The 27,507-nt window shown below is 46.3% G+C and overlaps 1 protein-coding gene across 4 annotated transcripts in view; it reads left to right on the top strand.

Annotated features, from left to right (window-relative positions):
- LOC144506201 (cell adhesion molecule DSCAM) overlaps nucleotides 1-27,507 on the top strand; it is a 518,357-nt gene that overhangs the window by 442,921 nt on the left and 47,929 nt on the right. For all 4 annotated transcript variants that reach the window (XM_078232062.1, XM_078232059.1, XM_078232061.1 and 1 more), the window contains exons 23-25: nucleotides 9,731-9,829; nucleotides 12,061-12,249; nucleotides 21,842-22,132. In XM_078232062.1, coding sequence (XP_078088188.1) covers nucleotides 9,731-9,829; nucleotides 12,061-12,249; nucleotides 21,842-22,132 — 579 coding nt within the window. The remainder of the gene's footprint in view (nucleotides 1-9,730; nucleotides 9,830-12,060; nucleotides 12,250-21,841; nucleotides 22,133-27,507) is intronic.

Raw genomic sequence — 27,507 nt, 5'->3', positions numbered from 1 at the left:
AGGGATCAGTGCTGGGACCTTTGCCGTTTGTAATATATATAAATGATTTGGAGGAAAATGTAACTGGTTTCATTAGTAAGTTTGCGGATGACACAAAACTTGGTGGATTTGCGGATAGCAATGAGAACCATCAGAGGATACAGCAGGATATAGATCGGTTGGAGACTTGGGCGGAGTTTAATCCGGACAAATGTGAGGTCATGCATTTTGGAAGATCTAATACAGATAGGAAATATATAGTAAATGGCAAAGCCCTTAAGAGTATTGATAGGCAGAGGGATCTGGGTGTACAGGTACACAGGTCATTGAAAGTGGCAACGCAGGTGGAGAAGGTAGTCAAGAGGGCATACGGCATGCTTGCCTTCATTGGCCGGGGCATTAAGTTTAAAAATTGGCAAGTCATGTTGCAGCTTTATAGAACCTTAGTTAGGCCGCACTTGGAATATAGTGTTCAATTCTGGTCGCCACACTACCAGAAGGATGTGAAGGCTTTGGAGAGGGTACAGAAAAGATTTACCAGAATGTTGACTGGTATGGAGGGCATATCAGGAGAGGTTGGAGAAACTTGGTTTGTTCTCACTGGAACGACGGAGGTTGAGGGGCGACCTGATAGAAGTCTACAAGACTATGAGAGGCACGGACAGAGTGGATAGTCAGAAGCTTCTTCCAAGGGTGGAAGAGTCAATTACTAGGGGGCACAGGTTTAAGGTGTGAGGGGCAAGATTTAAAGATTTATGAGACAGGTGTTTTACGCAAAGGATGGTGGGTGCCTGGAACTCGCTGCCATGGGAGGTAGTGGAAGCAGATACGCTAGTGAGTTTTAAAGGGGGGCTTGACAAATACATGAATAAAATGGGAATGGAGGGATACGAACCCCGGAAGGGTAGGGGGTCTTAGTTCAGTCGGGCAGCATGGTCGGTGCAGGCTTGGAGGGCCGAAGGGCCTCTTCCTGTGCTGTAATTTTCTTTGTTCTTTGTTCTTAATGGTGAGCTACACCCAAAGAACAAAACCAGGGATCGAACACAATGGCCCATGGTGTAAATAGCCCAGTTCCACCTCACATAGGGAACTTCCTCGCCACTTGTATAGAATCATAGAGTCCCTACAGTGCAGAAAGAGGCCATTCGGCCCATTGAGTCTGCACCGACTCTCTGACAGAGCATCCCACCTAGGCCCTATTCCCGTAGCCCCACGTATTTACACCACTAATCCCCTTAAACCTACACATCCTGGGGCACAATGTATGACCAATCCACCTACCCTGCATATCCTTGGACTGTGGGGGGAAACCGGAGCACCCGGAGGAAACCCGCACAGACACGGGGTGAAGGTGCAAACTCCACACAGACAGTCACCCAAGGCTGGAATCGAACCCGGGTCCCTGGCACTGTGATGCAGCAATGCTAACCACTGTGCCACCTTGCCACTCTATAAAGTATTGAGTAACAGAATCAATGAGGCAGAGAAGGAGGTCATTCGGCCTTTTGAATCCATGCCAGCTCCTTTGTACTGGAACCTTATTCATTCTTTAATGTAGAGCAGAAAATACCTTCAGGCAAATATTTGGTTACCTTGACCACCATTTAGTGGCATATAGCTATTCCACCATTGGTGACTGTAAAAGATGCCTAAAATATGTAGCAGACCCAAACTAAGTGAACAGCCAGATGTACAGTCGGACACTGTATGATGCTATCCTGAGCAAAGTTGGCTGCTGTTGATTGGTGGGAGTTGAATTTACATGGAAACTAGGTGCTTCCATCTGGGAAGAAATAATCAAAAATAAAAGACTTGCTTTTATATAGCCCCCTTCATGACCTCGGGATGTCCAAAGGCTTTTTTTGAAGTGTCAGACATGTGGTAGCCAATTTGCACAGAGTAAGCTCCCAGAAACAACGATGCAACTCCAGGTAGTCTGTTTTTCTGATGTTGATTGATGGATAGATATTGACCAGGACAGGAAAACATCTTCAAAACAATGCCATTAAATCTTTTACATTCATCTGAGAGGGGAAACGTGTGTTTAAAATCGAGGTCATAGAGTCATAGAGGTTTACAGTATGGAAACAGGCCCTTCAGCCCAACTTGTCCATGCCGTCCAGTTTTACCACTAAGCTAGTCCCAATTGCCTGCATTTGGCCAATATCCCTCTATACTCATGTAACTGTCTAAATGCTTTTTAAAAGACAAAATTATACTCGTCTCTACTACTACCTCTGGCAGCTCGTTCGAGACACTCACCACCCTCTGTGTGAAAAAATTGCCCCTCTGGACCCTTTTGTATCTCTCCCCTCTCACCTTAAACCTATGCCCTCTAGTTTTCGACTTCCCTACCTTTGGGAAAAGATATTGACTATCTAGCTGATCTACGCCCCTATTATTTTATAGACCTCTATCAGCTTCCTACGCACCAAGGAAAAAAGTCCCAGGCTATCCAGCCTCTCCTTTTAACTCAAACCATCAAGTCCCGGTAGCATCCTAGTAAATCTTTTCTGCACTCTTTCTAGTTTAATAATATCCTTTCTATAATAGGGTGACCAGATGATTAAAGGATTGGGACAGGGGAGATAGGAGAGTCCAGAATGACTTTGAAATCAGAGCTAGGCCGTTCAAGGGTTATGTCAAGAAGCACGTCCTCACTCAAAAGCATTTTTAAAATTCATTTGTGGGACATGGGCGTCGCTGGCTGGCCAGCATTTATTGCCCATCCCAAGTTGCCTTTAGAAGGCAGTTGAGAGTCAACCACATTGCTGTGGTTCTGAAGTCACATGTAGCCAGACCAGGTAAGGACGGCAGATTTCTTTCCCTAAAGGACATCAGTGAACCAGATGGGTTTTTCCGACAATCAACAATGGTTCCATGGTCATTAGTAGATTCTTAATTCCAGATATTTTTTATTGTGGAAATATGGAACATTCTTCCCCCTAAAAAGTTGTTGAGATTAGGTCAGATGAAGTTCCTTATTTTGGAGGAAATTTTAGCAATAACATTAAGGATTACAGACCCAAGACAGATAGATTGAGTTAAGATACAGATCAGCCATGAGCTAATTGAAAGGGGATACAGGCTGAAGGGGCTGAATGGCCTTCTCCTGATCCTCTCCCCCTCCAATGTTCTTCAAGGCAGATGCATTCTGGTCTTCTGCCATGCACCTTTTGGAGTCAGAGTTTTACAGCATGAAAAGAGGCCCTTCGGCCCAATGTGTCTGTGCCAGCCATCAAGCACTGATGTACTCAAATCCCATTTTCCAGCACTTGGGTTAGTTGCCTTGCATACTGTGGTGTTTCAAGTGCTCACCTCAATGCTTCTTAAACATTGTCCGGTTTCCTGCTTCTACCACCCTTTCAGGCAGTGAGTTCCAGATTCCCACCACCTTCTGGGCGAAAAAGAAGGGATAGAGAAAGTAAAGTTGTGGTTGTACTTACAAATAATTCAAGATCACGAGGGAGGGGTGAAGATGGTGGAGTCGTGGTAAGGTCACTATCCAAGGAAAATTCAAAGATGTGTGGGTTAGTTTAATTGGCCATGATAAATTGCCCCTTAGTGTTAGGAGGATTAGCAGAGTAAATACTTGGGTTATGGGGATAGAGCCTGGGTGGGATTGTTGTCGGTGCAGGCTCAATGGGCTGAATGGCCTCCTTCCGCTCAGAAGGGATTGTATGATTCCTATGAAGCCAGTGACATGGGTTCAAATCTCACCAGGACAGATGGTGGAATTTAAATTAAATTACTAAATCTGTATTTGAAAATCAAACCTCAGTAATGCTGATCATGAATCTATTATCGATTGTTGTAAAAAACCCACCTGGTTCACCAATCCCCTTTCAGGAATGGAAATCTGCCATCCTTACCCAGTCTGGCCGAGAGAAGACTCCAGATCCATGGCAATATGGTTGACTCTTAACCACCCTCTGAAATGGCTGAGAAAGGCACTCAGTTCAAGGGCAATTAGGGAGGGAATGGGCAACAAATGCTGGCCTTGCCAACGGCGCCCACACCCCATGGAAAGATAAATAAAACCTGAGCCTTGGAAAGGTTAAGCTTTGGAAAGATGTCAGGAAGTAACTGGAACAGGTTAGCAGGAAGGGTGGTTGATGTCTGGCCATTGGATTTACTGAAACAATCACTGTTACAGTTGGTGTGCTTAAAGGATGGGATGACATTGGTTTATTTTATTCAAAGTAATCTTTTCATCTTGCAATCTTGGTGCAGCATCAGTGCCATTGAGAGAATTTGGAGATGTTTGCCTACTAAATAACTTGAATGTGGATGGTGTGTGGTACAAGAGGACCTAATGCAAGAAAGAAAGGTGTGCATTTATGTAGCCCCTTTCACCACCACTGATTGTGTGTTTCACAGGCAGTGCTTTTGAAGTGTAGTCACTGTTGTAGGAAATGTAGCAGCTATTTTATACACAGCTACCTCCCTCAAGTTGCAATGTGATAACGACCAGATAGACTGATGTTTTGGTGACTGAGGGATAAATATAGGACATTAGTGATAACTCCCCTATACTCTTCTTCAGAACAGAGTCAGAGGGTCCTTTATATCCACCTGAGAGGGCCAACTTGGTCCAACATCTCAGCACCTCTAAGAGCACTACAGACGTCAGAATGTAGGACTTAGGAGCTGGAGTAGGCCATTCAGCCCTTTGAACCTGCTCCACCATTCAATGAGATCATGGCCAATCTGGTTGTGTTACCACCTATACCTTGTAATTTTATTTTTTATAGTAACCTTTGATGTAACACCTTACTAAATACCTTCTGGAAATCCCAAGTACACCACATGTGCAATTTCCCCTTTATCTACCTTGCTTCGTACCTCTTCAAAAAAAACTCTCGTAGTGAGTTAAACACGATTTTCCTTTCACAAACCCATTTTGAGTCTGCCTGATCAAAATGTGATTTTCTAAGTATCCTGCTATGATCTCCTCAATAATGGATTCTAGAAATTTCTCTATGACAGACGTTAGGCTAACTGGCATGTAGCACCCCCCTTCTGTCTCCTCCTTTATTGAATAAAGGTGCTACTTCATATAAAGTTTATAAAGTTTATTTATTAGTGTCACAAGTAAGGCTTAAGTTAACACTGCAATGAAGTTACTGTGAAAATCCCCTCATCGCCACACTCCGGCGCCTAATCGGGAACACTGAGGGAGAATTTAGCATGGCCAATGCACCTAACCAGCATGTCTTTTGGATTGTGGGAGGAGTGGCACAGTGGTTAGCACTGCTGCCTTGCAGCACTAGGGACCCAGGTTCGATTCCTGGCTTGAGTCACTGTCTGTGTAGAGTCTGCACGTTCTCCCCGTGTCTGCGTGGGTTTCCTCCGGGTGCTCCGCTTTCCTCCCACAGTCCGAAAGACATGCTGGTTAGGTGCATTGGCCATGCTAAATTCTCCCTCAGTGTACCCGAACAGGCAGCGGAGTGTGGCGACTCGGGGATTTTCACAGTAACTTCACTGCAGTGTTAATGTCAGCCTACTTGTGAATAATAAATAAACTTTAAAGAAATCCCCGCAGACAGGGAGAGAACGTGCAGACTCCATGCAGACAGTGACCCAAGCTGGGAATCGAACCCGGGTCCCTGGCAGTGTGAGGCAGTAGTGCGAACCACTGTGCCGCCCCAATGGTTGCCCAAGCAAGAAAGGAATGGAAGGACATGGTGATGGGGTGAGATGTGATAGAGAGGAGGAGGCGAATGTGGAACATAAACATCAGCACGAACCGCTTGGATCGAATGGCTTATTTCCCTGGTTTCAATTCAATGGGATTCTATGTTTAATATTGACTCAGTTCATTGCCTCGTGGTTTACTTGAATTTGTTCAAGTTGTACCTGACAATTTGACCTTCTGGCAATATCACAAAACAAGGAAGATGAGTCCTGTGGGGGAACAAACCTTTCAGTCCTTGGACTCTGAAGCTGTTAATGAGATGATGTATGTTTGAGCATTTAATGAGCAGTGACACTGGCATTTTCATGCAATGTTAACCCTTGCAAAAGGTCAGTGCCGCTCCTAATTACTTATGTGCCTGCGGTGACATTAAGCAAATGGACAGATCCTTCTGAAGTAATTTTGGCATTATATTGTAATATTGATGTCCGTTCCCTTGTAATATAATTATCTCACAGCATTTGGAGATTGGGCAAGTCCTGACAGAATTTGATTATCAAAGTTGGTGGTTAGTTATATTGGAAATTGTGGATTATTGAATGAATAAATATGTCAGAATAATTATTTGCTAATATGATTTGCTCGGGGTTCTGAGGCAATTCTTGAATTCCAAATAGATTATGTATGAGGTACAGGGTGGATTGTGTAACATACAGAATAATGAACAGTATGGAGTGTGTTTGATTTGATTTGATTTATTATTGTCACATGTATTAACATACAGTGAAAAGTATTGTTTCTTGCGTGCTATACAGACAAAGCATACCGTTCATAGAGAAGGATTGGAGAGAGTGCAGAATGTAGTCTTACAGTCATAGCCAGGGTGTAGAGACAGATCAACTTACTGCGAGGTAGGTCCATTCAAAAGTCTAATGGCAGCAGGGAAGAAGCTGTTCTTGAGTCGGTTGACTTTTGTATTTTTTTCCCGACGGAAAAAGGTGGAAGACAGAATGTTTGGGGTGCGTGGGGTCCTTGATTACGCTGGCTGCTTTTCCGAGGCAGCGGGAAGTGCAGACAGTGTCAATGGATGGGAGGCTGGTTTGAGTGATGGACTGGGCTTCGTTCATGACCCTTTGAGGTTGATTGCGGTCTTGAGCAGAGCTGAAACATACCAAGACATATCAAGCTGTATTACAACTGGAAAGAATGCTTTCAGTGGTGCATCTGTAGAAGGCTGGTGTATGTAACGTGTAGGATAACACACATGCAGGAGTACATAACGCGTAGGATAACACAGGCTGGAGTTTGTAGGGTAACGCACTGAGCCTAGAGGTTATTGGTAAAAGGAGAGTACATCGGCCTAGATGTTTTGCAGCAGGAATCCTGCCTGCTCTATGATGAGGCCTTTCAACCAGGCCAGTTGCCCAGGAAGTTTTCTGAGGGCCAACCTCATTTTGTTTTGTTCATGAGAAGTGGGCATCACTGGCTGGGCCAACATTGATAACCCATCTCTAATTACCTATCAGAAGATGGTAGTGAGCTGCCTTCTTGAATCACTGCATTCCACATTGTGTAGGGACACCCACGGTGCTATTACAGAGGGAGTTCTTAGGATTTAGATCCAGTGACAATGAATGAATGACGATATATTTCCATGTCAGGATGGTGAGTGGTTTGGAGGGGAACCTCCACATGGTGGTGTTCCCATGTATTTGCTGCCCTTGTCCTTCTGGGTGGCAGAGGTTATGGGTTTGGGAGCTGCTGTCTATGTAGGTTTGGTGAGTTGCTGCAGTGCATCTTGTAGATAGTGCTGCTATTGTGTGTAAGGAGTGAATGTTTGTTGCAGTGGGAAATCTAAGCTGTTTTGTCCTGGATGGTGTCAAGCATCTTGAACATTGTTGCTGCTATACTCAACCAGGCTAGTGGAGAGTTTTCCATCACACTCCTGACTTATGCCTTATAGATGTTGGACAGGTTTTGGGGGGGGTTCAGGACATGCATTCCTCACCACAGATTTGCCAGCCTTTGACCTGCTCTAGTAGCCAAAGTATTTATATGGCTAGTCCAGTTCAGTTTCTGGTCAATGATCACCCCCAGGATGTTGATAGTGGGGGATTCAGTGATGGTAATGCCATTGAATGTCAAGGAGCGATGGCTAGATCCTCTCTTGTTGGAGATGGTTATTGCCTGGCCTTTGTGTGGCATGAATGTTACTTGCCACTTGTCCAAGCCTGAATATTGCTGCATTTGGACATGAACTGCTTCACTATCTGAAGAGTCACAAACGGTACTGAACATTGTGCAGTCATCTGTGAACATCCCCAATTATGCCCCTTTGATGGTGGGAAGGTCATTGATGAAGCAGCTGAAGATGGTTGGGCCTAGAACACTACCCTGAGGAACTCCTGTTGTGATAGCCTGGAACGGAAATGATTAACCTCCAACAACCAGGGACCTGAGCCGGGACTTGAGAAGCTGAGTTACAGAGAGAGATTGAATAGGTTGGGACTTTATTCCCTGGAGCGTAGAAGATTGAGGGGAGATTTGATAGAGGTGTATAAGATTTTGATGGGTATAGATAGAGTGAATGCAAGCAGGCTTTTTCCGCTGAGGCTAGGGGAGAAAAAAACCAGAGGGCATGGGCTAAGGGTGAAAGGAGAAAAGTTTAAAGGGAATATTAGAGGGGGCTTCTTCATGCAGAGAGTGGTGGGAGTGTGGAATGAGCTGCCGGATAAAGTGGTAAATGCGGGGTCACTTTTAACATTTAAGAAAAACTTGGACGGGTTCATGGATGAGAGGGGTGTGGAGGGATATGGTCCAAGTGCAGGTCAGTGGGACTAGGCAAAAAATGGTTCGGCACAGACAAGAAGGGCCAAAAGGCCTGTTTCTGAGCTGTAATTTTCTATGGTTCTATGGTAACCACAACTATCTTCGTTTGTGCTTGCTATGACTCCAATCAGTGAAGAGTTTTTTCCATGATTCCAATTAACTTCAGTTTCACTAGGGTTCTTTGGCGCCAAACTCAAATGCTGCCCTAATTTCAAGGGCACTCATTCTAACCTCGCAGGTTCAATTCTTTTCTCCATATTTGGACCAAAGCTGTAAATGATGCCAGGAGCTGGGTGGCACTGGTGGAACCCAAACTGCAGTTTTTTGCTGAGCAAATGCTACTTGATAGCACTGTCGACAACACTCACTCACCCAAAGACTCACTCACTCAGACTCACCCAGAGACTCAATCACTCAGACCCACTCACTCCCTCCCTCACTCACACAGACTCACTCACCCAGAGACTCAATCACTCAGACTCACCCAGAGACTCACTCCCTCCCTCACTCACACAGACTCACTCACCCAGAGATTCAATCACTCAGACTCACCCAGAGACTCACTCCCTCCCTCACTCACACAGACTCACTCACCCAGAGATTCAATCACTCCCTCACTCACCCACTCACTCACGCAGTCTCACCAATCACTCAGACTCACTCAGACCCTCACTCAGTCACTCAGACTCACTCACTCCCTCACTCAGTCTCACTCAATCACTCAGACTCACTCACTCACTCACTCAGTCTCACTCACACACCCAGACTCACTCACTCCCCACCCAGGCTTGCCAGGCTTACATCGTACCAGGAAGGTCTTCAGGAGGCTGTGGGAAGGGATGTATTTCCTCGCTCTGCACTTTCTGGGACTCCAACTGCAGGCAGCTGCGTGGGAAGGTGGGAGTGTAGCCAAATGCAGAGAGACTGCATGCTTTGAAAACAAAGAAGCCATCCTTCCTCCAATCAGAGTGTTCCTCTCTCTGAATTTGCTGCTGATAGGTTCACTCGCAAACAAAAGTGAGGAATCACCTGTGATTTTTGCAGAGTTCTTCACAGAGTCTTTAATTGAACTTACCGAAAGTTTGAATACTGGCTCTGCAGGCTTGGTACAAAGGTTGGGAGGCTGAGCTGTGGCCCATGGGTCATGGGTTGCACAAGCCAAGAGTATAAGGTGAACAGATTGCTCTTCCTACCCTATGGAGTTGTGATGCTGATAGCTCTTGCTTAGCAAGGATGTCCTTTCAGTGCTGAATCTAACCTGTTACCGTATTTTTCCACCGACAGTCCCACCAGACCAACCACGCCTGACTGTGTCCAAAACAACCTCAAATTCCATTATTCTTTCTTGGATACCTGGAGACAATGGCGGGAGCTCAATTCGAGGTAAGAAAGTCCATTAGGTATGCTACAGATCAATGACAACCACAACTTGCCTCTGCCCTGGAGTTTATTCCATTAGCACAATGTTACTCATGACCACAATCCCAATTAAACTCTTGGCCAGGAGCCCCCTTCCTTGAACATAGGGAAAAAGTATAAAAGTAAAGTTTGTTTTTCAGTCACAAGTCGGCTTACATTAACACTGCAATGAAGTTACTGTGAAAATCTCCTAGTTTTGGAAGTTTTGGAATCTATCATTAAGGAGTTATAGCGAGACACTTGAAAAATCTCAACGCAGTCAAACATTGTGCAAGGGAAATTTTGTTTGATTAATTCAATAGAGTTCTTTGAGGAAGTGTTAAGCAACGTGCATAAAGGAGAACCTGTGGATGTGCTGTACTTAGATTTCTAGAAGGCATTTGGAAAGTTTCAACATCAAAGTTTACTTCACAAAATAAGAGGTAATGGTGTAGGGGGTAACGAATTAGCTTGCATCGATGGAGGATTGGCTAGCTAACAGGAAACAGAGTGGCAATGCCACAAGGATCAGTGCTGGAGCCTCAACTATTTACAATCATGATGTGGAGATGCCGGCGTTGGACTGGGGTGGGCACAGTAAGTAGTGCTACCAAATAAACCTGTTGGACTTTAACCTGGTGTTGTGAGACTACTTACTGTGCCTATTTACAATCAATATTAATGACTTGGAAAACAGGGCCAAACGTATGGTTGCTAAATTTGTTGATGACACAATTTTAGTTGGAAAGTAGGTTGTGAAGAGGACAGAAGGTGTCAGCAAAGGGATATAGCTCGATTAAGTGAGTGGGCAAACATCTGCCTTATCTACACCACATGGAGTAGTAGAAATGAAAAACATAGATGCACTTAAGGGGAAGCTATCTAAACACAGACTTTGTTGATATGGTGGATTATGAAGGAAGGGATGAAGACTAATTTGGAATATAAACATAGTCAAGGATAAAATTGGGAGAAAAGTACTGAAGATTCTCAGTAATTCTATGTCACCTGGCATTAACAGTTTACAATGTTTTAGTATAAGAATTTATATTTAACAGAGCAGAATGGTGGAAAATGGGCAGCACAGTGGTTAGCACTGCTGCCTCACAGTGCCAGGGACCTGGGTTCAATTCCTGGCTTGGGTCACTGTCTGTGCGGAGTCTACACGTTCTCCTCGTGTCTGAGTGGGTTTCCTCCGGGTGCTCCAGTTTCCTCCCACAGTCCAAAAGATGCACCGGTTGGGTGCATTGGCCATGCTAAATTCTCCCTCAGTGTATCCGAACATGCATCGGAATGTGGCACCTAGGGGATTTTCACAGTAGCTTCACTGCAGTGTTAATGTAAGCCTACTTGTGATAGAACATAGAACAGTACAGCACAGAACAGGCCCTTCGGCCCACGATGTTGTGCCGATGTTGTGATACTAATGAATAAACTTTAAATAGACCTGTAAAACCAACGGTTGTATTTAAAGATACAGTAAGAAGCCTCAGAACACCAGGTTAAAGTCCAACAGGTTTATTTGGAATCACGAGCTTTCGGAGCGCTGCTCCTTCATCGGGTGATGAAGATGGGGTTAATATTGCCTCCTAGTGGTGAACGCAGTCCACAGTCAACCTGTGGGTGGAGGTCAGGGTTCACAACAAACTACCTAGGGCACAGGTTGGCAGCTCACAAACGGTGACAGGTCATGCTAGGGGTGCCAGTCCTTGGCAGGTTTTTGTGTTGACCATTGAGGAGACGTTGGCCAGGGCTATCAGTCTTGCTGAAGTAACGCTGTGGTCTGGTCCACCGGGGCACCAGTGATGAGGAGAGACACTCTGAATGGGCAAAAGATTAATCAGCTCATCAGAGTTATTGCTGCGGCTCCAGTGATCTCGTGTGTCTGTGAGCAACTTGATTATCTCCGAATAAATACATTTACAGTCATTGACGCGGAGCCCTCTTGTTACCAGACCCAATTTCTCAGCCAGATTTATCGAGTGGAACTCCATTATGTGCAATAGGATGGGACCGGAAAAAGAATCAGTCATGTTAAAGTTAGGACACCCAACAGCTAATTGCTGTATCATTGCAGAGGGACCAGGAAACCTTGAGCCATTTTTCACAACAGACCTAGGTTTCAAGTGATGGATCTATTAATAAATGCAATTACTTTTTCTATACTTGTCAGCAAACCTTTTGTTTTACTGATTTTGTGATGTCTCCTCCTTAAGGTTACATCCTGCAGTACTCGGAGGACAACAGCGAGCAATGGGGCAGCTTTCCCATCAGCCCCAGCGAGCGCTCGTACCGCCTGGAGAACCTGAAATGTGGCACGTGGTACAAGTTCACGTTGACGGCACAGAATGGAGTGGGACCTGGCCGCATCAGTGAAATCATCGAGGCCAAAACCCATGGGAAAGGTACTTGCTGTTATTTTCAACAATGGGGAAGGAATAGACTCCGGTTTAACACTCAGCCTCAGCGCTTGTTAAAATAGGGCGCACTCCTCCAATTCTGGCCTCTTGCACGTCCATGTCGTTTAAGGCCTCACCACCGGCAGCCATGCCTTCAGTAGCCGAGACTCAAAGCTCTGGAATTCCCTCCTAAATCTGCATACGTCTCTCTCCTCCTCTTAGATGTCTCTGTGACCAAGCTTTTATTCAGCTGTCAATATCTCCCCGTGTGGCTCAGTGTCAAATTTTGTGTCAAAGTGCTACTGTGAAGCGTCTCGGGATGTTTCTACAGTACAAAAGGTGCTATAGGAATCCAGGTTGTTGTTGCCTCTGGGAGAGATGATTCAGGATTGCCTGCTCTTGGTACCTCGACTCGTAAATGGATAGGACTGGCTCTGGCTTTGGAGCTGTACAGAGCATTGGTTAGGCCACCACTGGAGTCCTGTGTGCAGTCCTGGTGAGCTCTCTGTAGGAAGGATGTGATAGCACTAGAGGGGGTACAGAGGAGATTCACCAGGATGTTGCCTGGGATGGAGCATTTGAACTATAAGGAGAGACTGGATAGGCTTGGATTGTTTTCTCTAGAGCAGAGAAGGCTGAGGGGGGGAGATGATTGGGTGGCACAGTGGTTAGCACTGCTGCGTGCCAGGGACCCGGGTTCAATTCCGGTCTCGGGTCACTGGCTGTGTGGAGTTTACATATTCTCTCAGTGTCTGCGTGGGTTTCCTTCGGTTGCTCCGGTTTCCTCCCACAGTCCAATGTTGTGCGGGTTAGGTGGATTGGCCACGCTAAATTGCCCCTTACTGTCAGGGGGACTAGCTGGGATAAATACGGGAGTTGCAGGATAGGATCTGGGTGGAATTGTTGTTGGTGCAGGCTCGATGGGCCAATTCACCTCCTTCTGCACTGTCGGGATTCTATGATTGAGGTGTATAAGATTATGAGGGGTATGGACAGGGTGAGTAGGGAGCAGCTGTTCCCCTTGGTTAAGGGGCCAATCATGAGGGGGCACAGTTTTAGAGTAAGGGGCAGGAGATTCAGGGGGGATTTGAGATTTTTTTTTCAGGAGGGATTTCATTGAAACTTACAGAATACCGAAAGGCCTGGATAGAGTGGAAGTGGGAAGATGTTTCCATTAGTAGGAGAGCTAGGATCCGAGGGCACAGACTCAGAGTAAAGGGACGACCCTTTAGAATTGAGATGAGGAAGAATTTCTTCAGCCAGAGGGTGGTGAATTTGTGGAATTCATTGTCACAGAAGACTGTGGAGGCCCGGTCATTGAGCATATTTAAGACAGAGATGGATAGTTTCTTGATTGGTAAGGGGATCAAAGGTTACGGGGAAAAGGCAAGAGAATGGGCATTGAGAAATTTACCAGCCATGATCAAATGGCAGAGCAGACCCGATGGGCTGAATGGCCTAATTCTGCTCCTAGATTTTGTGGACTACTCAGAGGATGGTGGGAATCCACTGCCTGGGAAGGTCGTAAACCGTACAACCTTTAAAACGTATTTGGATGAGTACTTGAGTTTTCATAGCATTTAAGGATATGGGACAAGTGCAGGAAAATGGGATTAGTGCGCCTTTAGTGTGCTTGTTGTCGGTGTTGACTCGTTGGGCCGAAGGGCAAGTTCTGCACTGTACGACTCTGTGACTGATACCCTATAATATCAATTAAGCTGCTGAGGCTCATCTAGACTAGCACATGAAGGGCAGTAGCTTGGATAGGGTATCCAAGGGCACCTGATACACATGGACTTGTGGCCCAGCTCAAGGCTGTGTCATGAGGATAGGAAGGGATTGAAAGGGGAGCCAAGTTATACAGTCTGACCGAGTGCAGAAGTGACACTGGATTATATCACATTTCACTCACTAGCTGGAGGGTCTGTGGAGATTAATCCTGAAAAGGCCGGCAGCGAGCAAGTAAATCAGTTACGATGTTCAATCTTAACTTCATTTTGACTGCACCATTTCACCTCCCAGCTGCACTCGAGTTGCCATGGTTACTAAAATGTACAGGTTGTACGGATCAAAAGACTTTGCAAGAAATCATAACGCGAATGATTCCCCAGAAAAGCGATTTTAACCATATCCGTGCTGAAACAAGGGAAAGGTTTATTCCAACCTCACTGTGTTACCTTGGTTTGACCCCTGCAAGCGAATGGTGCTACAAGTTAGACAGTACACCATAGCACTTAATCAAGGCTTTAATATCAATATAGCTTTTTTCTCTTCCATCCTTGGAGCTTTGATTTGGTCTGAGATTATTGTTTGACGGTTCTGTGACTAAATGCAGGAGACAATGATCCGTGAGTGGTCAGGAAACCCCAGGCTATCCTCGGCCTGTGCTTTTAGCAGAGTTCAGCTGTACAGGGAGAGATTGGATTAATAATTTAGAAGCCCAGGAATGCTGTGGGGACGTGAGTTCGATTCCCACCACGGCAGGTGGTGGAATTTTCAATCCAATTCATAAATCTGCAATATAAAACTAATCTCAGTAACGGTGACCATGAAACCATCATTTGTTGTTGAAAGAACCCATCTGGTTCACTAATGTCCTTTAGGGAAGGAAATCTGCCATCCTTACCTGATCTGGCCTACATGTGATTCCAGATCCACAGCAGTGTCCTCTGAAATGGCCTAGCAAGCCACACATGTTCAAGGCCAGTTAGGAACAGCCATCGAATGCTGGTCTTTCCAGCAAAACCCACATCCCATGAAAGAATAAAGAAAAAAGGGGGGCCTAGTCTGCCAAAGGCAAAATTGTGCAAGGGTCTGAATGCTAATTGTTACATTCTTTTGTTTAGCACAAGCATACCAGTCACATAATGAGAATTGGTAGAACAATAATGTGGGTTCTTTATTTGAAGATAAGGGCAACTAAAAGACCCTTATCATTCGTGGGACATGGGCATCGTTGGCTGACCAACATTTATTGCCCATCCCTAGTTGCCCGAAGGCAGTTGAGAGTCAACCACATTGCTGTGGGTCTGGAGTCACATGTAGGCCAGATCAGGTAAGGGCAGCAGATTTCCTTCCCTAAAGGACATTAGTGAACCAGATGGGTTTTTCCGACAATCGACAATGGTTTCATGGTCATCGGTGGATTCTTAATTCCAGATATTTTTTATTGAATTCAAATTTCACCACCTGCCATGGTGGGATTTGAACCTGGGTCTCCAGAGCATTAGCAGAGTTTCTGGATTAATAGCCTAGCGATATTATTGCACATCTGTTCACCTGGGACATGTGCTTGTACATCACATTGGCTGGGATTTTCCGCTCCCGAATCGTGTCGGGCAGCGACGGGAGAGAACCATCTCGCGAGAGCAGCTAAACTGTGTTTCACATCCATATAACATGTGGGGCGCTTGTCCCCTTCCTTCCATCAGTGACAGGACACATTTCCAGGTCGGGAACATCACTTGAGTTAATTAGCATATCATTATCATTATTGGAAACTTTAAAATTGAACACCAGTATAAACGGGAAAATAAGAATACTGGTCTGAATCGGTCTTGTATACTTTAAAACGGAACGCAAGTAAAACGAGGAAATAAGAATACTGTTCCAAACTCTTCTTTTCCTTCTCAGAATCCATACCAGCTCTCGGCAAGAACAACTCACCCAGTCCAACTCTCCCCAGCTTTAATCTGTAACCCTGCAATTCCTTCTCTTTGGATAATTATGTTATGACTTCCCTTTTGGAAATCACGATTGAAGCTATTCCCACCACGTTGTCAGGCAGATTCCAGATCCTAACCACATGCTGTGTGACAAAGATTTTCCTCATGTCGCCATTGGTTCTTTTGCCATTCACCTTAAATTGGTGACCTGTAGCTCCTGACCAATAGGAATCTGTCCCTCTCCGCCTACTGTGTCTCGGCCCTGTTATGTCATCGCCTTCTGGAAAAACACAAATGAAGATGGGGAGGGTAGATACAATGGAGTTTTGTTTCTTGTTACTGCTACTCCATGTGCTACTCGCTGAGCAGACTAACTAACATGGCTGCAGCATCACATGACATTACATCACTTCCTGTGATGACATGACTATTTACATAATCACATATTTAAATACCAGCAAGCACACTATCGCAATAGACCCCTCATGATTTTGGAAACCACTATCAAATCTTTGGTGGGTAACATACTCAGTGAAGTAGGGTGGACATGAAATCTGGGTGGCACGGTGGCACAGTGGTTAGCACTGCTGCCTCATGGTGCCAGGAACCCGTGTTCAATTCCAGCTTCGTGTGACTGACTGTTTAGAGTTTGCACGTTCTCCCTCCATGGGTTTCCTCTGGGTGCTCCGGTTTCTTCCCACAGTCCAAAGATGTACGAATTAGGTTGATAGGCCAAGCTAAACTGCCCCTTTAGTGTCGAGGGGCTAGCAGGGTAAATACATGGGGTTATGGTGATAGGGCCTGGGTGAGATTGTGGTCGGTGCAGACGTGATGGGCCGAATGGCCTCCTTCTGCACTGTAGGGACTCTATGATTCTATGAAGTAAGTGTAGGCTGCCCTACTGGTTCACCTGGAGGGCCACCTTGCAGCTCAGTGGTGAAGGACATTTTTGAATCTGTTATAAAGGAGGCTGATGAAGGAATGCAAGATATCTTCTGTAGGGTTGGCAGTGGGAAGCAGCACCCCCAGTCTCCTCCCCGCCCCTCTTCCCGGACCCGTCAGCTGTCAGCCCAGCTTCCAGCCTCCATTGGGAATGAGGGGCTGAGATATAGTCCAAATGGAGGATTATCAATCCTGCTGGATTGCTCTGGGTTCTCCAGGAATTAAAGGCTAATCTCCTGGACACTGCGGAGAGCAGACTAGAATGTTTCACACTGGGGAAGTGAAAACATGCTGCTTGACTGACAATCAAGATTCATCCAATCAGAAAATGAAGAGGCTGTTCACTTTCTGATTGGTGCGCGAAGGCAAGGCAAGGCGACAATGGACAGGTTGGGCCTCCAATGGCGAGCAGGAAGGCCAACGTTTGTAGGGCAGGAGGTCCTGTCAAGAAGCCCCCAGGAATAGAACCAATCAGTGTTGGCAATGCAACCCAAGTGCCATTGCCACCTACAGCGAAGCTAACCAAATGAATGGACTCTCCCTTGTACACACCGACTCTTCCAGAAACCCCTGACAGGCTGAAATGTACATTTTCATCCTTTTCGATGTCCCTTGAATTTTATTCAAAGACCTTACTGCACTCACTGAATATGGTGGCGACTTGTCCTCTGATTTTAGTCACCTTTCCCCTCATCCCCACCCTACCCCTGCCTCTATAGGCAGACAGCATGCTTATCTTCATCGGTTGGGGCATCAGTATAAGAGTTAAGTTACAACTGTATAAAACTTTAGCTGGGCCGGATTTGGAATAATGCATGCAATCCTGGTCGCCATGTCACCAGAAAAATGTGCTTGCTTTGGAGAGGGTGCAAAAAGGTTTTACCAGGATGTTGCCTGGTCTGGAGGGTTTTAGGTATGAGGAGAAGTTGGATAAACTCGGATTGTTTTCACTGGAAAGACAGAGGCTGAGGGGTGACCTGATAGAAGTCTGCAAAATTATGAGAGGCATAGACAGGGTGGATAGTCAGAGGGGCAAATATTCCCATTCCGCCCACCACGGGAATCAGAGCGAGCAAGAGTTGGACCATGGAAAGGTCCATTGACCTCGGGTGGGATTTTATGGTTTTGGGGTGAGCGCAGCCGGAAATTCCCGCCCAGAGGCTTTTTTCCCAAGGTGGGAGAGTCAACTACAAGAAGACGCAGGTTTGAGGTGAGAGAGGGTAAGTTTAAGGGAGACATGCAGGGAAAGGTTTTCACACAGAGGGCGGTGGGTGCCTGGAACACAGTGCCAGTGGAGGTGGTGGAAGCAGGCACGTTCGCAACGTTCAAGGTGTATCTTCATAGACACAGGTGAGCAGAGGGATAGAAACCGCATATCGGTGCAGGCTTGATTGGCCGAAAGGCCTGTTCCTGTGCTGTATTGCTCCTTGTTCGTTGTTCCTAGGGGAGGCGATGGCCTAGTGGTATTATCGCTAAGCCTATTAATCCAGAAACTCAGCTAACATTCTAGGGACCCGGGTTCGAATCCCACCACGGCAGATGGTGGAATTTGAATTTAATAAAAAATAACTGGAATTAAGAATCTACTGATGACCATGAAACCATTGTCGGAAAAACCCATCTGGTTCACTAATGTCCTTTGGGGAAGGAAATCTGCTGTCCTTACCCGGTCAGGCCTACATGTGTCCAGAGCCACAGCAATGTGGTTGACTCTCCACTGCCCTCTGAACAAGGGCAACTAGAGATGGGCAATAAATGCTGGCCAGCCGGCAATGCCCATGTCCCACGAATGAATAAAAAAAGAAATCTGGAAGACTACCTGCAGCAGCCTGTTAATGCTGTGATCTAACAATTATATCTCCTGCTGTTTTCTCTGACCTTGGAGAGAAGCCATCATGTGGCAGGCAGGATTGTGGCTGGGAGAAATTTCCTTCTAACTGTCTCAAGAATCTGCCTATTTACAGTAATGAGATCTCAAAGAATAAGTAGCTCCACATGAATAGTGCATTGCACAATGCGTCACATGTATCCTTATAAAGCAGCGTGTCATATTAATTTACTGCCAGTACTTTTCCTGCGATGATAAACATTGTGTTTTGAGATGCCATCAACTTTCAGAAATAAATCATGACAATGGTTTGTTTTGCTGAGGTCTCAACATCCGAGCATTCCCCAGAGTGTTGTAGACTCGTAACGTTATTAGAACCAGAGTAAGAATCAAGATAATGACTTCCACCATGGTCATTTGAGAATTTTGATTTTTTTTTTTAAATCTAAAAAACAGTTTGAGTAAAAGTGGCCATGATGCTGTCAGATTGTCCTAAAAATCCAACTTTAACATCATAGAATCCCTACAGTGCAGAAAAGGCCAGTCTGCACTGAATCTCTGACAGAGTATCTTACCCAGCCTTTCTCCCCCTTCCGATCGCACACATTTACCGTGGCTAATCCATCTAACCTACAATTCATGGGGCAATTTAGCATGGCCAATCCGCCTAACCTGCGTATCTTTGGACTGTGGGAGGAAACCGGAGCACCCGGAGGAAACCCACGCAGACACGGGGAGAATGTGCAGACTCCACACAGACAGTGGCCCCGAGGCCGGAATCGAACCCAGGTCTCTGGCGCTGTGAGGCAGCAGTGCTAACCACTGTGCCACTGTGGATGGATGTTACTTCAGTCCTATGTCACAGTTGATACTTTAGTGCCCGCCAGCATGGCCTGTTTTCTAGAGAGAGTCAAAAACACCAACCATGCAGGGTCACCAACTGTGATTAAAAGTATTCCTGGAGATTTCATCACATGACCCACCCCCATACTCTTGCCATTGGCTGACCAACACATCCATCCTTGTGACGCCCATCCTACACCAGTTGGAAAGCAAAAGGACTCATAACCCAACTGGGTGATGTTTGACTGTCAGCCCAACAACCTTTCTTATCCAATATGCAATATTTTTATATCCGGCAAAGATAAATGTTCAAAGACAATAACGAAACCAATCTTGTTTTAATGCCTCGATGATTTTTCTCTGGGGTTGCACACAGCAGTGCCCCGGAGATTGATTTAGAATTCCTGGAAACTGACTCCAGGCCAATCCCGAAGAGGTGGCAACTCAGCAACCCCAAGAATGAACCGAATCAAAATGTTGGAGTCCTGAACTGTCCCAATGAAGTGACAAACTGCAGAACTCGAATGGAGCCTCTGATCCACAAGTTTGGAGGTGGTACAGTGGTTTCTTGGCGACGCAGCTCCTGTAACTATTCATGAGAGTTGACCTTCAAAAGGTCGTCCTCAGGCTGTCTTTGAACTGAGATATAAAGAGATGAAAAGCATCGGCTTCAGGTTTGGTTGATTCCACAGGAGCCCTTAGAAGAGGCGATGCTTGATCAGTGAAATGGAAACTGAAAACCTGTGGGTCTATCTGAAAGGAAGATTCACTCTAATTACTCATGAACACTTTACTGAATACTTAGCCATTTGTAATATATTGTATAGAATCATAGAATCCCTACAGTGCAGAAGGAGGCCATTCGGCCCATCAATCTGCACCAACCACAATCCCACCTAGGCCCTATCCCCATAACCCCATGCACTTACCCTAGTTAGTCCTCCTGACACGTATGGACAATTTACCATGGCCAATCCACCTAACCCGCACATCTTTGGACTGTGGGAGGAAACCGCAGCACCCGGAGGAAACCCACGCAGACACGGAGGAGAACGTGCAAACTCCACACAGACAATGGCCCAAGCCAGGAATTGAACCCAGGTCCCTGGCGCTGTGAGGCAGCAGTGCTAACCATTGTGCCATCATGCGCCCACGCCCATATGACAGACCAGTAGCATATGAACCCTCCGCTCCCCAACTGTATACGAACCAACATGATGCAGGAAGGCTGAGCTCTCAGTAACAGAGGGTTCCTATCAGCGGAATCTTACTGAAATTCTTCAGCGTGTCAGGCTCAGACAGGAAACGGGCATTAAGCTCTCTAGCTCTACAGGCCAGTTCTCGATTTGGATTTTGAATCTCTCTGACTAAAAAAGAAATGAGTAGACGCAGCTTACGCCATCACTCTGGGTGAGATGGAGACTCTTGGAGCAGTCAAGACCAGCTGCACAGAGATCAGGGTGCCCTCTTTATAAGGGCGGCCCGATCTGAGCAAAAAAAGTACCCCACCCCCATCCCCGCATCACAAAAGTACCAGTGGCTCTCCGCATGCTCAACCACTGCCCAACTCCCCCCGCCCCCACCCCCCCCCGCCCCCACCCCCCCCCCGCCCCCGGGTCCCGGTCATTGGGGGCATCCCCATCCCCCTCGGTGCTCACACTTCCCCCAACCACAAAGTAATGAAGAGCCGCCCCCCCCACCCACCCCCATGGGGATCACACTCGGGCCCACCCCTGGCAATGCCTCTTTGTACAGGTTGGCACAGCCCAGGCATGTCTCTCTCTCCCAGGGGCTATACTTGGACATTCCCCTCGAATGGATCTCATTTTCAAAACCCTGTTGTAAACCTCACCAACTGTGACGTCACATCGCCGAGGTTTCAGGTTTCAGTGAGGGGAGGGGGATTCATATGATGGAGGGGACGGGGGTTGGAGGGGGGGGGAGCTGGATAATTATATTAAATTTTATTGAAATCTATTGCAGTGAGATTCTCCCCCATCGTGGACGTGAACCTCACAATGTCACCGGCGAGGGGGCGGAGGAAATCGGGTAACGCGATCTCACCGGAGAGATTTGAGTTTCCTGATTCCATATTTCGCCCCCGTGCCAAAAATTCCGCATTTTGCAGCTGCGCCAGCGTTCCTGCGCACGGAGAGTGGGGGCCCCAAAACGCCCCCTCCGTATCCGCACCCACACTGAAGATTTGTGAATTGGAATGTCGAACTTGCCCTCAAAGGGAAGGCCGATTATTACGATAAGAAATGGTTAGAAAGAATTTGCTAATACTAATTTGGAGCTATTTCCTCCCTCCCCTTTGCAGAGCCACAGTTCGCCAAGGAACAGGACCTGTTTACCAGCATCAACACCACCAGAATCAGGCTTAATCTCATCGGTTGGATTGACGGTGGCTGCCCAATCACCATGTTCACTCTGGAGTACCGGCCCTTTGGGACCACTGTCTGGACCACAGCGCAGCGGACAACCCTGTCCAAGTCCTACATCCTGTACGACCTGCAGGAGGCCACCTGGTACGAGCTGCAGATGAAGGTGTGCAACAGCGCAGGCTGCGCGGAGAAGCAGACGGAATTCGCAACACTCAACAATGATGGGAGTAAGTACCCAAAGACAACTTTGAGATATTTACTGTCGGATCGAGGGAGGGAATGTTGGATGTTATTCTGAACAGAAATAAGAATGGACTGTTCCAGGGACGTGTGGTTAAAAATTCACACACGTTGGCACAATGCGGAGATGGGATTTGGAGAACAAACTGTGCTTTTGTGTCCTTTCGGCCTATTCCTTCACTGCGCACTCCCAACTCACAATGAAATGTTGAACATTGGTTATTCCCTGAAACTTAAGCCACCCCTTCAAGGCACAAATAATCTCTCCTGGAAGGTTTACATATATTTTAATTATGAAAAGAAAATGGATCAGTCCAACCTCCAGGGAGTCCCATCACTTTCACTCGGAATCTAACCCCAGACACCTTGCATTAATTTGCGAATTGTAGTTGCTTTGCAACACCCACTCATCCAGTTCAGCAATTTGATAATGAGCTTACATTCCAAGTCCCCATTGAGCAAAGAACAAAGAAAATTACAGCACAGGAACAGGCCCTTAGGCCCTACAGGCCTGCACCAACCATGCTGCCCGACTGAAACTAAAACCCCCTACCCTTCCGGGGACCATTTCCCTCTATTCCCATTCTATTCATGTATTTGTCAAGATGCCCCTTAAAAGTCACGATCGTATCTGCTTCCACTACCCACCTCCCGGCAGCGAGTTCCAGGCACCCACCACCCTCTGTGTAAAAAGACTTGCCTCGTACATCTCCTTTAAACCTTGCCCCTCGCACCTTAAAGCTATGCCCCTGAGTAATTGAATCTTCCACCCTGGGAAAGAGCTTCTGACTATCCACTCTGTCCATGCCCCTCACAATCTTGTAGACTTCTATCAGGTCGCCCCTCAACCTCCGTCATTCAGTGAGAACAAACCGAGTTTCTCCAACCTCTCCTCATAGCTAATGCCCTCCATACCAGGCAACATCCTGGTAAACCTTTTCTGTACCCTCTCCAAAGCCTCCACACCCTTCTCCTAGTGTGGCGACCAGAGTTGAACACTATATTCCAAGTGCAGCCTAACTAAGGTTCTATAAAGCTGCAACATGAGGAATTGACTATCACAGGGATCCTCAGGACAAAGCAGCCTGCTTGATTGGCACCCCATCTACAAACATTCAATCCTCCCAACACAGCCGCAGACAGTAGCAGACTTGTGCATCATCTATAAGATGTGCTGCAGGAACTCACTGAGACTCCTTAGGCAGCAATTTCCAAACCTACGTCCACTAGCATCTGGAAGGACAAGAGTGGCAGACACATGGGGATGCCCTTCAAACCACTCACCAGCTTGACTTGGAATATATCACTGTACCTTCACTATCGTTGGGTCAAAATCATGGAATTCGCTTTTTAACAGCATTGTGGGTGTCCCTACACCACATGGACTGCAGTCGTTCAAGAAGGTAACTTGCCCCTTCTAAACGGCATTTCGGGATGGGTAATATAGCTGGCCTAGCCAGCGATGCTCACATCCTATGAATTATTTTTTTAAAAATTAGGTGTTGCAGAGCATGCCCTTTGTTGAGATGTTAAAGAAACTTGTGCATATTCTCTGTGCAAGTTTCCAGTGTGCCACTTGCTAGACTGAACACAAAAGGCACAGAGTAGCTTCAAACCTCTGCAGCCAACAATACCGAGCTTGGGTTCCAAGTTTTGCGTGCCCCAGACTTAGAACCATCTCAAGTATTTGTTGCACCAACACTGGGAGACAGCAATGTTCTGACAAGCTCCAGCCTCAATTCACATTGGCTGCATTTCTTGTCAAGAGGCAACATATGAGGGACGGTTTCCAGCCAACAACTTGCTGTCTGCTGTGCCGCCGTTTTCTATTCATCGCATGCAATTCATTATATGAAGACTGTGCTTTCTGTCTTGACTCTGGATAAGGAGAGAACAACAGAGACAATGCCTCTCTCTGCTCAGAACTAAAGAAACCTGATTAACAGCCATGAAACAATCAATTTGAACTGCAAACTGCAACAGTTCCATTATTAGGTAGTGTGGCAAAGCCACCAATAAGTAAAGCTATTGTTTAATGGGCTTGATCTTTAACACAGAAGCAGAAAAAAGATGGTGGTACATTGTTTAGCACTGCTACCTCACAGCGCCAGAGACACAGGTTCAATTCCAGCCTCGGATAACTGTCTGTGTGGAATTTGCACATTCTCCCTGTGTTTGTCCTCCGGGTGCTCCGGTTTCCTCCCACAGTCCAAAGATGTGCGGATTAGGTGGATTGGCCATGCTGAATTGCCCCTTAGTGCCCCAAGATGCGGTTAGGGGGATCACTGGGGTAAATGTATGGGGTTAAGGGCTTGGATGAATGGTTGACCTGGGTAAGATTCTTAAAGAGTCGGTGGGGACTCGATGGGCCGAATGGCCTCCTTCTGCACTGTCGGGATTCTATGATTGTCGGAGGGTATTGGAAGGCATGATGCAACCTGTGTAGGCATGACCACCTCAACTCCATTTCGCTGCCTTTACTGCATGTTCCTTACCCGACAAATTCTATCAAACGCAGTTTTCAAATGTTTCAGTGGGACTCAGTGATTTGGAGGGTTCCAGACCCCACTCAAGGCAGTAGTGGAGATGGGAGCTCTGAGACAACACCCAATGAGATATTCCCTTCCAGTGGGCAGGTAATGTGACTCTATCTGTCCACTCTCCAGTTGCACCGAACGGGTTTTCTTGGGAAGGAGTTGTGAGTCAGGTGAGCAACCCGCCCACGTAATAAAGGGAACTTGTGGTGGAAATAACCTAGAAGATGAGCTGCTGGAAGGAATGTGACTTGCCTCTTGTGTTTTTAGACATGAAAGAGAAATATTTATTATAATATCTAAACTGTTTTGGATTCCAGCCAATGCACTCTTCAAAAGTGCTTTCTCTGATTTGTGAAAGATCATTTTTATTATTACAAGAAGCCTTGGCAGTGGCACTAATGTTGACACGGATTCTTCACTCCATGGGACCAGAAATCTGTTCCTCTTGGCACTGCATAAACATTTAATTTGAATGTGTTGCCACTGTCACAGAAGTGCAGTAACCTCAAAAGCGTGTCAGCACTCAGGGAGTGAGAAGAGACTAACCAGATCTGCAGTGTAAACTTCAGTGCCGTGAGTGCACCCTTGTATCTTCTTCAGTTCTTTTCCTGAAAGGAGGTCTGGCGCATAACGCCATGGTCTCCATCTCACGTAGGGCAAGAAGGCAAGTCCCAAATCTGGACTCCACCCCTCCCACACAGTCGGAAGGGGAATCGAACCCAGTGCAGTTGGCATCAACACGATCCACAGCGGCCATCCAGCCAATGGAGACTTTTTTTTAAACCATTTTATCTCCAGAAAGGAATTTCAGCCCCTCCTCTTACACCCACTGAGAATGGAGAATCCAGGCACCCACCACCCTCTATGTGGAAAATCCTACCCCGCATGTCTCCCCTAAACTTACCCCCTCTCAACTTGAACCCTTGTAGTTGATCCTTCCACCCTGGGAAAAAGCCTATCCACCCTATCACAATTTTTTAGACCTCAAGTCACCCCTGAGCCTCTGTCTTGCCGGAGTACTCAAAACTCTGCTAATGCATCATTCTCGACAACACCCGCTTTACTCCTTGGTTTCAGGCGGCGTACGAGGTACTCGGCCTACCCTGGTTCAAAAGAAGTCGGGGCCTGGCACAAATTTAGCTCCGAGCTGGTAGAATCTGTAAAATGGTTCAGGGCCGGCAGAGGCCCAGCTGAATGATGTCTTGTGTGTTACTTTAGCACAAAGAACAATGCAGCACAGGAACAGTCCCTTCGGCCTACCAAACCTGCGCCGATTCCGAGTCCTTATTTAGAGTCACTACTTATTGCCCATACGCAGTTTCTATCCCTCTGCTCACTTCCCTTCATGTTTGATTTTGATTTGTTTTGATTTATTATTGTCACATGTATTAGTTCACAGTGAATAGTATTGTTTCCTGCACGCTGTACAGACAGAGCATACCGTACATAGAGAAGGGGGAAGGAGAGAGTGCAGAATGTAGTGTTACAGTCACAGCTAGGGTGTCGAGAAAGATCAACTTAATGTGAGGTAAGTCCATTCAAAATGGCAGCACGGTAGCACAGTGGTTAGCACTGCTGCTTCACAGCTCCAGGGACCTGGGTTCGATTCCCAGCTTGGGTCACTGTCTGTGTGGAGTTTGCACATTCTCCCCGTGTCTGCGTGGGTTTCCTCCGGGTGCTCCGGTTTCCTCCCACACTCCAAAGGTGTGCAGGTTAGGTGCATTGGCCATACTAATTTCTCCCTCAGTGTACCTGAACAGGTGCTGGAGTGTGGTGACTAGGTGATTTTCACTGTAACTTTATTGCAGTGTTAATGTAATCCTACTTTTGACTAATAAATAAACTCTAACTTTAACTTTTAAGTGACACTACATTTGAAGTTCTGTGTATAGTATTTAAGGAAGGATGTAAGTGCGTTGGAAACAGTTCAGAGAAAGGTTACCAGGCTAATAAATGAAATGGATGGGTTGTCTTATGAGGAAGGATTGGACAGACTGGGCTGCATCCACTAGAGTTCAGAAGAGTAAGAGGTGACTTGGTTGAAACATAGAAGATCTTGAGGGGACTTGACAGGTGGGTATGGAGAGGATGTTTCCTTTGTTCGCAGAATCTAGAACTCGGGGTCGCTGTTTAAAAATAAGGGGTCACCCATTTAAAACGGAGATGAGATGATTTTTTTTTCACTCTGAGAGTTATGAGCCTTTGGAATTCTTTTCCTGAAAAGGTAGTGGAAGCAGAATCTTTGGACACTTTTCAGGTAGGAGTGGAAAGATTCTTGGTAAGCAAGGGTTTTTAAAAATTCATTTATGGGATGTGGGCATCGCTGGCTAGGGCAACAGTTATTGTCAATCCCTAGTTGCCCTTCAGAAGGTGGTGGTGAGCTGCCTTTTTGAACTGCTGCAGTCCCTGAAGCGTAGGTATACCCACGGTGCTGTTAGGGAGGAAATTCCAGGATTTTGACCCAGTAACAGTGGAGGAACGACAATATATTTCCAAGTCAGGATGGTGAGTGACTCGGAGGGGAACCTCCAGGTGGCGGTGTTCCCAGGCATCTACTGCTCTTGTCCCTCCAGATGGTAGTGGTCATGGGTTTGTAAGGTGCTACCTAAGGAACCTTAGTGAGTTCTTGCAGTTGATACACATGGTTGCCAGTGTTTGTCAGTGGTGGAGGGATTGATTGTTTTGTGTGAAGTTTTCTGATAGAAAATTATGAGAGGCATAGATAGGGTTGACAGTCAGAATCTTTTTCCCAGAGTTGAAATGTCTAATACTTGGGGGAATGCACTTAAGGTGAGAGGGGGAAAGTTCAAATGAGATGTAAGGGG

The sequence above is a fragment of the Mustelus asterias genome, chromosome 17 (assembly GCF_964213995.1).
Source record: "Mustelus asterias chromosome 17, sMusAst1.hap1.1, whole genome shotgun sequence".
Classification (NCBI taxonomy): Eukaryota; Metazoa; Chordata; class Chondrichthyes; order Carcharhiniformes; family Triakidae; genus Mustelus; species Mustelus asterias.
The sequence above is the reverse complement of the archived record's forward strand: the minus strand, read 5'-3'. Positions and strand labels throughout refer to the sequence as shown.